General features: G+C 33.7%; 1 protein-coding gene and 1 long non-coding RNA gene across 9 annotated transcripts in view; one reads left to right on the forward strand and one right to left on the reverse strand.

Annotated features, from left to right (window-relative positions):
• LOC144288956 (uncharacterized) overlaps nucleotides 1-13,053 on the forward strand; it is a 48,738-nt gene that overhangs the window by 11,089 nt on the left and 24,596 nt on the right. The window contains exons 2-3 of the long non-coding RNA XR_013357018.1: nucleotides 634-683; nucleotides 2,003-4,545. This is a non-coding gene — a long non-coding RNA (uncharacterized LOC144288956). The remainder of the gene's footprint in view (nucleotides 1-633; nucleotides 684-2,002; nucleotides 4,546-13,053) is intronic.
• The window catches only part of CFAP69 (cilia and flagella associated protein 69), a 55,562-nt gene that overhangs the window by 10,550 nt on the left and 31,959 nt on the right, over nucleotides 1-13,053 (reverse strand). For 7 of the 8 annotated variants that reach the window (XR_013357016.1, XR_013357017.1, XM_077857040.1 and 4 more), the window contains 5 exons: nucleotides 12,152-12,368; nucleotides 8,542-8,706; nucleotides 5,589-5,707; nucleotides 3,835-3,953; nucleotides 825-906 (listed from right to left, as the gene is read on the reverse strand). Coding sequence is in view for 6 of the 8 variants with exons in the window: in XM_077857040.1 (XP_077713166.1) it covers nucleotides 825-906; nucleotides 3,835-3,953; nucleotides 5,589-5,707; nucleotides 8,542-8,706; nucleotides 12,152-12,368 (702 nt within the window). In the remaining 2 variants the exon portion in view is untranslated. The remainder of the gene's footprint in view (nucleotides 1-824; nucleotides 907-3,834; nucleotides 3,954-5,588; nucleotides 5,708-8,541; nucleotides 8,707-12,151; nucleotides 12,369-13,053) is intronic. The other variant, XM_077857039.1, reaches the window with a different exon arrangement.

Raw genomic sequence — 13,053 nt, forward strand, 5'->3', positions numbered from 1 at the left:
CCTATCTGCCAACTAATTTTATTTCAGAGAGATAAAGGGACACAAATAACTTTAGCACCTTTGCTAAATCCATGTAGGTTATTCTGTTAATAAATAAAATCATTCTGTTAATAAAATCATGAATGGTGGCAATTATATGCAGTGACATAGGTAGAACTGTATGTGAGAATCTCTCTCAAAGTTTTATTGAAACCAAATTATACTTTTCCTCCCATAGTATCTTGACATGGATCTATGTAGAATTGAGGCCAGTAGGGAATTACTTTGAGGATAACTGAGGGTCTTTGCCATTCTTTGTTGGTGTTAGATGGCGACTGTCTTTTCTGACTGACTTAATGTATTCATTCCTGCTCATTCTGTAGAATGGTCTTTGACGCACTAGATTCTTAACATTGCCTACAAACTACTCAGTTCTTTAAAAATGCTGATTTTTACTCCTTTGTTTAATGTGGGCCTTAACTTTTAATACAAAGAGAAGAAGTTAGAAGTTATTAATAATGATTATGGGTTTTGATATTGTCTAGCATTTCACAAACTATTTCTTTGAAGATTGGTGGGAGAAATCCTATAAAACAAATTATCTGCTGTTATGTGTTTGGGAGTGCTGACCTAAGTAAACTGGTTTCTTCACAGGGGGAATTTCCAGAGCCTTTACCATACCAATGCAAAATATGAATCTCCAGGTGAGATTTTGTTTAATACAAACACTTTAATGTGATATGGGGGCATATTTAATTACAGAATAGTGTTCTGTGGCACTTAGTTTTGGAAATAGTTAATAAAAACATATTTAATTGTTTACAATTATTAACAATCATACTTACTGCCAGTAAGTCCAAAAGGAGAAAAATGCCTTCCTTTTCAAGAAAGTAATCCTCTGATGGATAACACCCTAAAATACAGCACCTTAAATAAAAAGGAAGTTATTCATTTAACAAGGATTCTGCTGTTTATATACTATTGTCTACGTCTATATTTTTTGACTGTTTTAGATGCCTCATATAGGAGAAATATGTATAAGCAATAGTCTTCTGTGACTGACATTTCACTTAGTATAGCGTCTTCTAGGTCCATCCATGTTGTTATAAATTGTAGGATTTTCTTCTTTTTTCAAGGATGAGTAATATTCTATTGCATGTATATGCCATATTTTCTTTCCTTATCCATTCATCTATTGATGGACATTTGGGTTGCTTCAATATCCTGGCTATTGTGAATAATGCTGCAATGAACATGGGAGTGCAGCTATTTCTTCAAGATCCTGATTTCAATTCTTTTGGATAAATACCCAGAAGTGGGATTGTTGGATCATACGATGGTTCTATTTAAAATTTTTTTCTTTTTGAGGAACTTCCATACTGTTTTCCATAGTGGCTGCACAATTTGCAGTCCCATCAATGTCAACAGATTCTCTTCCCCACATCCTCACCAACGCATATCTTTTTTTTCCTTTTTTTTTTTTTTTTGATAACCATCTCATCAGGTATAAGGTGATAACTCATTGTAGTTTTGGTTTGCATTTGATGACTAGTTGTTCTATATGAATCTTAGGGTTGTATTTTCTATTTATGTAAAAGTATATCTTTAGGCTTTAATAGGGATTGCATTAAGGTATATATCACTCTGGCTAGTTTGACATTTAAACAATATTAAATAGGGCAGCCCGGGTGGCTCAGCAGTTTAGCGCCGCCTTCAGTCCAGGGCACGATCCCGGAGACCCGGGATCGAGTCCCACGTCAGGTTCCTTGCATGGAGCCTGCTTCTCCCTCTGCCTGTGTCTCTGCCTCTCTCTGTCTCTGTCTCTGTCTCTATGAATAAATAAATAAAATCTTAAAAAAAACAATATTAAATATTAATTATTCCTGTTTTAATCTTTATTATTTCCTTTATTCTGCTAACTTTGGGCTTAGTTTGTTCTTCATTTACTAGTTACTTTAGATTTAAAGTTAGGTTGTTTATTTGAGTCATCTTTTTCTTTTTAGATTTATTTATTTATTTGCAGGGGAGGTGCAGAGGAAGAGGATCTTCAAGCAGACTCCCCACTAAACAAGAAGCCCTACACAGGGCTTGATCGGAGGACCTATGAGATCATGATCTGAGCTGAAACCAAGAGTCCAATGCTTAAGTGACTGAGCCACCCACGCACCCCCATTCTTCTTTTTTATGTAGATATTTATACCTATAAATTAACTTCATAGTACTGCTGTTGCTGTACCATATAAGTTTTGGTATTGTTGTGCTTTCACTTTATTTTTAATTTTCCTTTTGCTTTTGTCTGTGACCTAATGGTAGTTAAAGAGTATGTTAGTTCCCCTGTATTTCTGAGTTTTCCTAATTTCTATTTGTTATTGATTTCCAGTTTTCTTCCAGTGTGGTCAGAAAAGATATTTGGAATGATTTAAGTCTTAAATTTGTTAAGACTTATTTGTGACCTTGCATGTTGAACCAGCCCCCCATCCTGTGGTTATCTAGGTGCTCAAAAATTACCTCATTAGGGGCATCTGGGTGGCCCTTCTGGTTAAGCACCTGACTTTGGCTCACATCACGATCTCAGAATTTTGGGATGGAGCCCCACAGCAGGTTCCCTGCCCAGCAGGGAGTCTGCTTGTCCCTCTCCCCATTCATGCTCTGTCTCTTTAATAAATAAATGAAATCTTTTAAAAAATTACATCATTGACATAAACTCAGATGTGATTGAAAGGGGCTTGTTATGAGTAATAAAAAACACTGCCTTCATAGTTATTACTCTGAAGCTATTACAGGAACTGGGAATTAAAGACCAGATACTATAACAAAAGATGTTCCCATTGCTCTTATTGATTAGGAAATGACAAAAATTTTAGGAATTCTGTACTAGGAATGGACCAAATATATATTTCTTAATATAAATCACAATAACCACAGAGCTTAAAAAGAACATGTATTCTACTGCTACTGAGTGGAAATATTCTGCATATGCTTGTTAGGTCCATATAGGTCTATAGTCATTATTTCCCCCTCCAAATATGTTGCAGTGTGGCTCTCATGAATCCCACCCAAATAGGACAAAAGAAATGTGTTAAGTGTTAATGATACATGAAACTCAAGTAATTTTTTCCAAGACGAAATTTTGTAAATTAATGTTAGGAAAAGCGGTATGTGTGTACGTATATATGTATGATTTATTTTTTGCTCTTTAGGAATGCTAAAAAGTTTGGGAAAAAATATTGCTTAGGAAATACCTAATCAATTGGTTTTCAACTCTTTGAAGAGGAGATGAATGAATTTGACAGTTTTCAAGCATAAGAATACTAAATGAGTAAAAGTAGATGCTTGTGTTCTCCTAGACCAGGCCAAAATGGAATGGATTTAAATCATAAAATCAAAGATTTAAGTTTAGATACAAGAATGGTTTTATAAATGAGCTGTGAACAAGATTACTTTCCAAAGGACACTGGTAGGTGTCATTTCTAGACTATTGAAAAAGGTATTGGGAGAATTATCTTTCAGGTATGGTTTTGAGGGAAGAAATTTTTTTTTAATGAATTAAGCAAACTTTTACTGAAGCTTAAATTATGGTACAGAAATACATTCCAACTAATTTAAATCCAACACCATGAAGAAATTATAGCACTCAAATTTTCTCTTCTCTATCATACAGTCTAGGATTAATTTTTATTACTACTCAATCTACAGTTTTAATATTTCTAGGCTTTATTTCATACAAATTTGTGCAGTTTTAAAAAATTAGAAATCTTAAATCTATTAGAAACAAAAATCAGACTTTAAGCCAATAAAGAGCATAGAAGAAATTTCCTTGTTTTGTGGTTCTAACTTGGGGACAATAATACTCACCAAATGCTGTCCAATGTACTAAAAAGAAGTACGTTATAGCCTAATCCACTTTGTAACTTTGTGGGGTCTGTTTTCATTACACGGAGAATTATATCCACTCCTTCAGTTCCGAACATTTCCTAAGGGATTTAAAATTATTTTTGAAATAAATAATCTCACCCTTTCCTGTTTCATCCTGTCCCCTAAAACTTTTTCTACCAGGTAAATAGAACAACATTGCTAGTTTCATACAATTTTTTTTAATTTGCTTTCTTTCAGGAATTTAAGACGAAGTACTATAAAGCTAATCATTTTAAGATACAGCATCAATCAATATGCTAGCTTAATGTCCCTTTATATTTTTTGTTTATTCTCTTAAAAAAAAAATCCATAAGCTTACCCCATGATTTTCTTCTACATTATCAGTAAATGTAGTCCACTATCCTGTCAGGTGAATACTAGCTAGCAAAAGCGAAATGGAGGCTAAAATTCTATTGTGGAAGACTTTTAAAATATTACCAAGAGGAGAAATAAACACATAAATGGTGGTTAAAACCCCTAATAATTACTGGTTAATATTACTGGTTAATATTTGTCACTTACCAATTTCCTTCCTCACTGTTTTTTTCAGCTCTGGTACCCAGTAAAGCAGGACTATGACTATTCTTTCAGAAGAACATAGGCACAGGAGGACAGAATATAAGGAAAAGTTGCATCAAAGTTGAGAGCGAGGTATGCATTTACTGTTCTTGTTGCCTCTCGCTAAAATTCTCTATTGGAAACTTTGATTTAAAATGTTTATCTTTGCAGTTCTGCCTTTTGCTATTTAAATTAACAATCTTGGATGGAGATTCAGAGCTTGTTACAGAGTTTAAAAAGACCAAAGGGAATTAAGCCCTTTTTCTAACTTTTAGTTCTAGGTAGAACTTAGGTTGCCAGTTTCTTAAAAGCATATACCTACTTATTTAACATTAATTGCACTTCCAGGTATTTATCTAGGAGAAATGAAAGCATTATGTCCACAGAAACACTACTATAAATATGTTCACTGAAGGTTTATACATAATAGTCCCAAGTGGAAACAATCTGTGTTTATTAATAGGGAAATGGAGAAAAATTGTGGGTATATTAAATCAATGAAATACTACTTGGCAATAAAAAGGAATGAATTGCTGATTCATTCCTGCAAATATGTGGATATATTTCAGGAATATGATGATGACAGGACCAGATATAAAAGAATAAATCACATTTAGATATGATTCAAATAAAGTAAAAGAATAGGCAATACTAACTTATGGGGATAGAAATCAGGATAGTGGTTACCTGAAAGTAAGTAGGGGGATGGCTGCTAAGGGGCATGAAAGAATTTCATATGGAATAACAATAGTCTGATTGGTTGGTTGATTGATTGGTTTTTAAAGATTTATTTATTCATGAGAGACACAGAGAGAGAGAGGCAGAGACATAGGCAAAGGCAGAAGCAGTCCCATAGGCAGAGGGAGCCTGATGCAGGACTCAATCCCAGGACCCCGGGATCACGATCTGAGTCAAAGGCAGATGCTTAACCACTGAGCCACCCAGTTGCCCCACAATAGACTTTTAATTGAGATATTGGTTAAATGTGTGTATATATTTGTATATATTCATCTGAACCTATCATAATATATACTTAAGATATATATACTTTATATAATTATATTCTTCTTATAACAGTTCATCATGTTAGGTAATTGGGAGATCTGAAAAAAACTTTGATTCACGGGCATACATACCTTCCTAGGAATATGATGTTCACAAAGACTGGATAAAATAAGTAATATATCAGATTGAATTTCCAAAACAATGACTTCTTCTTTGTCATCAGACTGGCTTATTGTATTTTTAAAAACTCCTGGTGTGAAAAAAATTGAAAGAATGTAAACTTAGTGGACATTGTAATTTTTATTTTGATCAGTTACTGTTTTGAAATCCCTTCTTTACAAAAAAAAAAAAAAGAAAGCCCTTCTTATAAAATTTCAGTTAGAGAAACTATTTTAAAAGGGGCTATTTTAATTGCATAGTTATGTAGAGGATGTAGACAGAAGGTGATAAATGGATTCTTTGAGCTCTGAATACAATCAGTAGCCCCATATATTTATATAGCATTTCTAGTACAGAACTAATGGAGTGTTATTACAAGATGCCCTATAACCTGATACTCTGCCCAGCAAACAAAACTATTTATAGAAATATGCAGAGTGTCATGAGGCAGAGATGAGTGCCATTGCAAATATATGACTTAAATACCTGATCACAGCTTTCTCATCTCCTCATGGTTAATGGTCAATTTTAGGCAAAGGTGGAAGACCTCTCTAAGTATGTGTTCTCTTCCTGTTACTTCTTTCTGCATCCTCTCCTTATGTCTACCTGGAGGTGTCTTCAATAACTTTAGGTAGCAGTATTCCCATGTCCTTTGAAATCTCTCCCTAGCTTCTAATAAAAATTAGACTGGAAAAGAGCCAATTACACTGATGGAATGACAGTCACAATAAAATTTTGCTTCAAAAAGGAATTTTTCTTCAAGCTTTAAAACGAGGAACAAAAGTCATCGCTTCTCTGCTAAAGGGGTCATTGGCATTAGCAGGAAGGGGTGGATTTCTGTTCCAAAGTAAGAGAGTCATGGAAATCACAACTTATTTCCATAGCTGGCCCTAAAGGGATGATCCTTGGTCCTGTTAGGATGAATGACAGGGGCAACATCAGTCCCTAGTGGGACTAGTCGAGCACGGTGCAGGCATGTCACTTTCTCTGTTGTCTGTAACACGTTATGTTGATATTGAATTATTTCCTTCATATTTCATTATCCTTTAGCTGCCTTTACTCTACCCTTGTTCTATTCTAAGTCATCTGATAAATTTCTTTTGGATTCCTTTTTCTAAAAAAGCACTGTATACATGACTTCTTTGATCAAAACCGCTACTGGCTCTGCATGTCTAAAGAGCATGCTGTTCAAAACTTTCTAGCTTGGCTCCTGACTAGACATATTATATCTCATATTACTTGTTTTCATAAAACATTTTTCCAATTTCTATTTTTAACTATTTTTAAATTGAAGTATAGATGATACATGTCTTCGTAAACAGACTTCATTTAAGCTAGTTCTGAACACATTATTATACATATTTTAACACGATGTGTCTGCTTATGCTGTTCCCTTGCTTTAAAGACCATCTCCTCTTTTCCTCTCAAAACTAGCTTTACCCTCACATCCAAGCTCAATAAAGGTAATTGTCAAAATTACCTAGCCTTAAAAACTGCTGAAAACTCTTAGTTTCTGTAGTATTTACTCTCTGTATTACTCATTAGAGGCCTTACTAATGGTGTAGGGTAACACATGCTATCTTTCTTTGATATACATCTTTTTTTGTCCTCATCAAAGGCAAGGTCCACAGTGTCCTGTTGTATACATGTTTGTGATCCCAGTGCCCCCATGGCATGAAGGGTATTATAAACATTTGCATTTACAGTGCATTTACTATTTGTTGAGCAAACTATTTGTTAAGTCCTCTGTTAGATTGTGTAAGTGACAGGAGGCCACTGCCTCTAAGAACTCACATGATAAAGAGCAGATTCTTTCCAGTTAAAGGGAAAAAATCCCAAGAAGAAGAGAATCCTTCTGTATTTGTTTTCCCTTTTCTCTACCCCACCTCCTACCTGGACTCTTACCTGGACATATGAAATATTGTATTTTCTGGACTCCATCCAGTTAGGTTGGAACCTTAACACTGAATTCTGTACAATGGAGTGTGCATGGAAGTGATAAAATCTACAGGTTTGGTTATCCTGAGTAAACTCATCAAGAAAATGTTTTTGCTCAGTACCCTTTTCAATATCCTTATTTTAAAGGGAACCATTATTTTAATATTTTTAATTAAAAAAATTAAATATACTTTATTTAAATTCAGTGTCCCAACATATAGTATAACACCCAGTGCTCATCCTATTAAAGGGGAACACTCCACTCCATCAATGATGAAAAAGTACTTTAACATGTAGAAGAGCTTTTGAGTAGGTGTTTATAATTAATTGACATCCAGTAAATTATCTGTTACTCATGAGGCAATCACTGAATTTGATTATGACCAAAATAGATCTTTTCAAAGTCAGGAAGGTTAGGGCCAGAAGACTACTTATTTTTTAGTTAACAAAAACTATAAAGCTTTTGTTTAGGGCTTCTGAATTTTATTCCAAGCTCACATGTATATATTTTGGGGATAAGGTTATTCAATATAGTCAATTCTAAGTTGAAAATCAAGGATATCCTACTATAATATAACAGAAAAGAATCTTCTGTGTACATTTCTGTATATACCAGCACATACCATGTTCTGGTATGTCAGATGCATCAGAAAATGTGATGTTATCCTCTTTTAAATGACTTCAAAAGCCTGGCCAAAAAAGTGGTGATCTTATTATAAGAAAAATGAAGGTGATAGTAGCCCGTTTTAAAAAAAAGGTAATCCCAAATGAACTTGTATGTCAAGTGAGTAAAGAGATGTTTATAGAATGAGCGATCATGATGTTTTAGTAAAGACAAACTGATTTATAGCAATGATATGAAACAAAAATCAAGAGAATATTCAGGTGTTTCTGAGCTAAAAAGACAATAAATTTGTAAAAAACATTTAAAATAAAACCTCTAATTTATAAATATTCTACTTTCATAAGTACACAAACATGTTTTACCTATCAGTTGCTGAATTGTTCCTTTTTCACAAAGATCATTGTTTATAGTCTCATCCTCAAGGTAGACCATGGCTCTCAAGAGTCTTAAACTATAACGCATCTGGGCAAACTTGTTGCCACGGCCACCTGTACCATGAAAACTATTACCATGACTAAAGAAGGGATCTGTGGAGAAATATTAACAATTTAACAATTTACATTATGAAATTTAAAATATAAGGCATTTCAAATAAATCAGATACCTTATGTATCTACCCTTAAGTTTAAACAGATGCTAAAATTTTGTCATATTTGCTTTTTTTTTTTTTGAAGAGTAAATATTATCCTTTCCCCTTCTTCTATTCCCAGAATAGGAATATGCTTTAAAATTTTACTCAAATGTATCATAGTGTATCTTTTGTAACTTGCTACTGTTATTCAAGACTATGTTTTTTAAAGTATTTACATTGTCACAAGCAGATCTAAATCATTTAATTACTTTCAGCATTCATTTTGTTTGTTTTAGAGGGCAGGGAGCAGAGGGAGAGGGAGAGAGAGAGAGAGAATCTTAAGCAGGCTTCATGCCCAGCACAGAGCCTGATGTGAGGCTCAATTTTACAATCCTAAGATCATGACCTGAGCTGAAAGCAAGAGTCAGATGCTTAACAGACTGAGCCGCTAAGGTGCCCCTGAGTAATCGTTTTATAAATAAATCACAGTTTATCCATTCACTAGTACAAACTGCTACAGTGAACATTCTTTTTTTTTTTTTTTTTTTTTTACAGTGAACATTCTGGTACAATGAACATTCTGGTTTATATCTTCTTATTCCCACTGAGAAAGGTTTTGCCCATGTGATACCAGAATCATATAAGGTACACTCACATTGAATTTTTTTTTTTTAAGATTTTATTTATTTAACACCGTGAACAAGCACAAGCAGGGGGAGTGGCAGGAAAAGGGAGAGGGAGAAGCAGGTTCCCCCCTGAGTAGGGAGCCCGGATGCATGTCTTGATCCCAGGACCCCAGGATCATGACCTGAGCTTAAGGCAGACACTCAACTGGCTGAGTCACCCAAGTGCCCCTCTCACACTGAATTTTACTAAAGTTCTTAAATTGCTTCCCAAAATGGTTATATGGATAGAATGTACAAGACTAATAGATTTTTTTCCCAGTCTGTTAAATGGGAAATTACAATTCATTTCCCATTTAATATAGTCAATTCTAAGTTGAAAGTCAAGGATATCCTATTCAGTCTGTTACATGGGAAATGACAGTTGTTATCTTAATTTGCATTTCTCTGATTACCAATAAGGTTGAACATCTTTTAATTTTTTTTTTTAATTTGAGATTTTGTCTGTAACTTGACAGTCCCTATTCTTTGTCTTCTTATTTGTGGGGTTATTTTCTTTTAGAATTCTTTATGAGCCTGGATCCTAATCCTTTAGTCACAGGGACAGAAATGTATTCTCTTGATTTGTAGATTGCTATTTTATTCAGATTTAGTCATACAGGCATTTCTAAATTTTACATTATTAAATGTATTAATCTTCTGTATACCTTAAGCTCTTCTTGTCTTTATTAAAAGTCTTTTCCTGGGAACCCTAGGTGGCTCAGCGGTTGAGCATCTGCCTTAGGCTCAGGGTGTGCTCCAGGGTCCTGGGATTGAGTCCTGCTTTGGGCTCCTCACAGGGAACCTGCTTCTCCCTCTGCCTGTGTCTCTGCCTCTCTTTGTGTGTATCTCATGAATAAATAAATAAAATCTTTGTGTGTATCTCTTAATAAATAAATAAAATCTTAAAATCTTAAACTTAAAAAAAAGTTTTTTTCCCTACCCTGTTATCATAAAGATATTTTCCCATGTTTTCTTCTAAGATTTTTTTTTCTTCTTCTAAGATTTTTACAGCTTAACTTTTCATATTTAGAGATTTAATTCATTTTGCACTTGATTTTTTTTAACAAGGTGAAAGAACCTTATTTTTATTTTCATTGAAAGCAATATAATCAAAATTAGTGAAAGGGAATAAAGGGAAAGGAGAGAGGATGAGTGAAAATATCAGTGAGGGTGACATGAGAGACACCTAACTGGGAAACGAACAAGGGGTAGTGGAAAGGGAGGTGGGTGGAGGGTTGGGGTGACTGGGTGATGGGCACTGAGGGGGGCACTTGGCAGGATGAGCACTGGGTGTTATGCTAAATGTTGGGAAATTGAACTCCAATAAAAAAATTAAAAAAAAAACAGAAAGCAATATTATCTCCGTTAATGCCAACCTCCCACATGTTCTATTTCATTGGTCTATTCCTTGTCTTATACCATACAGTTTAAATTATTATAGCTTATGGTAGGTCTTGATAAACAGCATAGCGAGTTCTCCTTTCTTTACAATAATATGCCTTTTTTAAAAAGGTTCTTTTAAGAAGCCTTATATTTAAAGCTAAAAAAAAAAAAGTTACAAAAAATACTGTTCTGAGTATTGTGTATGAGTTAAAAATGTAGGTTCTGGGGCTAGGCTGCCTGTACTCAATCCTGGATCTGACACTTCCTGTGTGACCAAGAACATGTTATTTAACTTTTTTGATTGAGTTCTACCCATCTGAACAACAGAGACAGTAATAGTACCTTCGACCCCTGGATTTGTTATGAGGACTAAATGAGTTAATAATTTAAGATGTTTAAGGCCTATCATAGTAGGTACTCAATAACTGTTAGCTATCAGACTTCCTCATGTTAGGCAGCATTTTCCTCTTTTACTTTATAGTCTTTTGTAAACATAAATGATATTAAGGATAGATGGAAGAATTGTTTTATTTAATGCACAGCATTTTAATAAGAAAAATTTAGTTAACTCCACATATTAGAAACTAAACAATAAAAGAAATCAGCTATAATTTTTTTTCCTTCCCCATGGATATGATTTTCTTGATCTACTGAAAATGTATCGTACAAAATTATTTCCAAAGCAAAATTACTACCAGAAAAGATTGCAGTGTCTCCCTTATAAACATTAAAAAAAAAAAAACAACAAAAAACACCATCTTATTTCCTAAGAATGATGAGAATTGAAATAAAATATTTGTACAAATTGGTAGTCTGCTAATTTGGTAGACTACATGTGTAATCATTACTTCTGGCTGGGGATTTTAAGCTCCATGAAGGTAGGGATTTTATTTATTTTGAATATAAATGTATTAACACAATATCTAGTACCTACTACACATCAACAAATATCTGCTGAATGCATAGTTAAAAATATTTCCAGGACTTAGTATAATTGTTGGATAAGCCTAATGATACAAAAATTTAAATCAGGTTTTATGAATGAACTTTTTTTACTGAGAGGTATGCCTCAACTATAGTTATATTTACCAATGTATCTGCCTTTAAAGGAAATCTCAGATTTTTTTCCTGAAAAGCAACATGTAAATACTTGAAAATCATAGGAAACCAGATCTATAGTTTTATTATTTTTTGCTTAATTTTATTATTCTATACATATATTGAGAGTTCAGTTGAAATATATAAATTACAATTTTGATGGGCACCTGAGTGGTTCAGTGGTTGAGCCTCTGCCTTTGGGGGGATAGCTCAGTGGTAGAGCATTTGACTAGAATTTTGACAGGTGTGACTCACCTTCACTCTCACACCATTCTAGAAATGCAAGGACTCGAGCATTTCCCTGACACAGCATATATTCTTCTGTTAATAAAGGAGCCACTGATGACAAAGTGGCAATTGCATGCAGTTGTAATTCTTCATACTGTGCTGCAGACCATTCAATTATTTTGTGTTTCTCAGGCTTTTTAACATAGGTAAACAAAGCCAAAATAACTTTGCCATCAATTAATAGCTATGAGAAAGGGCAAAAAGTACTTTGTTAGAAACCCAATTAAAACAATTTTATTTAATCTAAGAATATTTAATGATTTCCAATGTAATGTTTTATTATGTTCATTTAAAAAATATTCCTTCCTAAAGATCTCTACATTAAGTACCAAAACTAAAACAAAACAAAAACAAAAAACAACCAGTTGGCTATGACCCCCTCTCTAGGATATGCACTTTCCAAATGACAATAATATAAATGAGTGTTAATTTTTTTGTCTATGCTGCTTATATATGTAATCTAGCTCCTGCTTATGATCAAACCACAAAAACAGAAAATTTGGAGCAAATAAACTGCTGGCATTTCTCTCTTCCCTTCATTTTTTGAAAAAAAATTCTTCACAGACTCTTGTATACTACAAAAAAAAAATCAATTTTATCCAAAATGACGACTATGGCTAATTTTTAAGCACTTGCAACAGAAATTATACAAATATTCTACAAGTAGTACACATATTATCACTACTATTATTGGGCAACAAACATATGACATAAAAAAAAATCAGTTGATTCTACTGCTTACATAGTGCTTTAAGAAGCTCACCATAGTCTTTATGCCATTTGACTCTGTTGTCAACTAAAATTGGTTTATAGACTGCAGTGTACATTTTGTTTCCATAGCTATCATTTTAATAGTTATATAATGCTCC

Source organism: Canis aureus, chromosome 18, assembly GCF_053574225.1.
Source record: "Canis aureus isolate CA01 chromosome 18, VMU_Caureus_v.1.0, whole genome shotgun sequence".
NCBI lineage: Eukaryota > Metazoa > Chordata > Mammalia > Carnivora > Canidae > Canis > Canis aureus.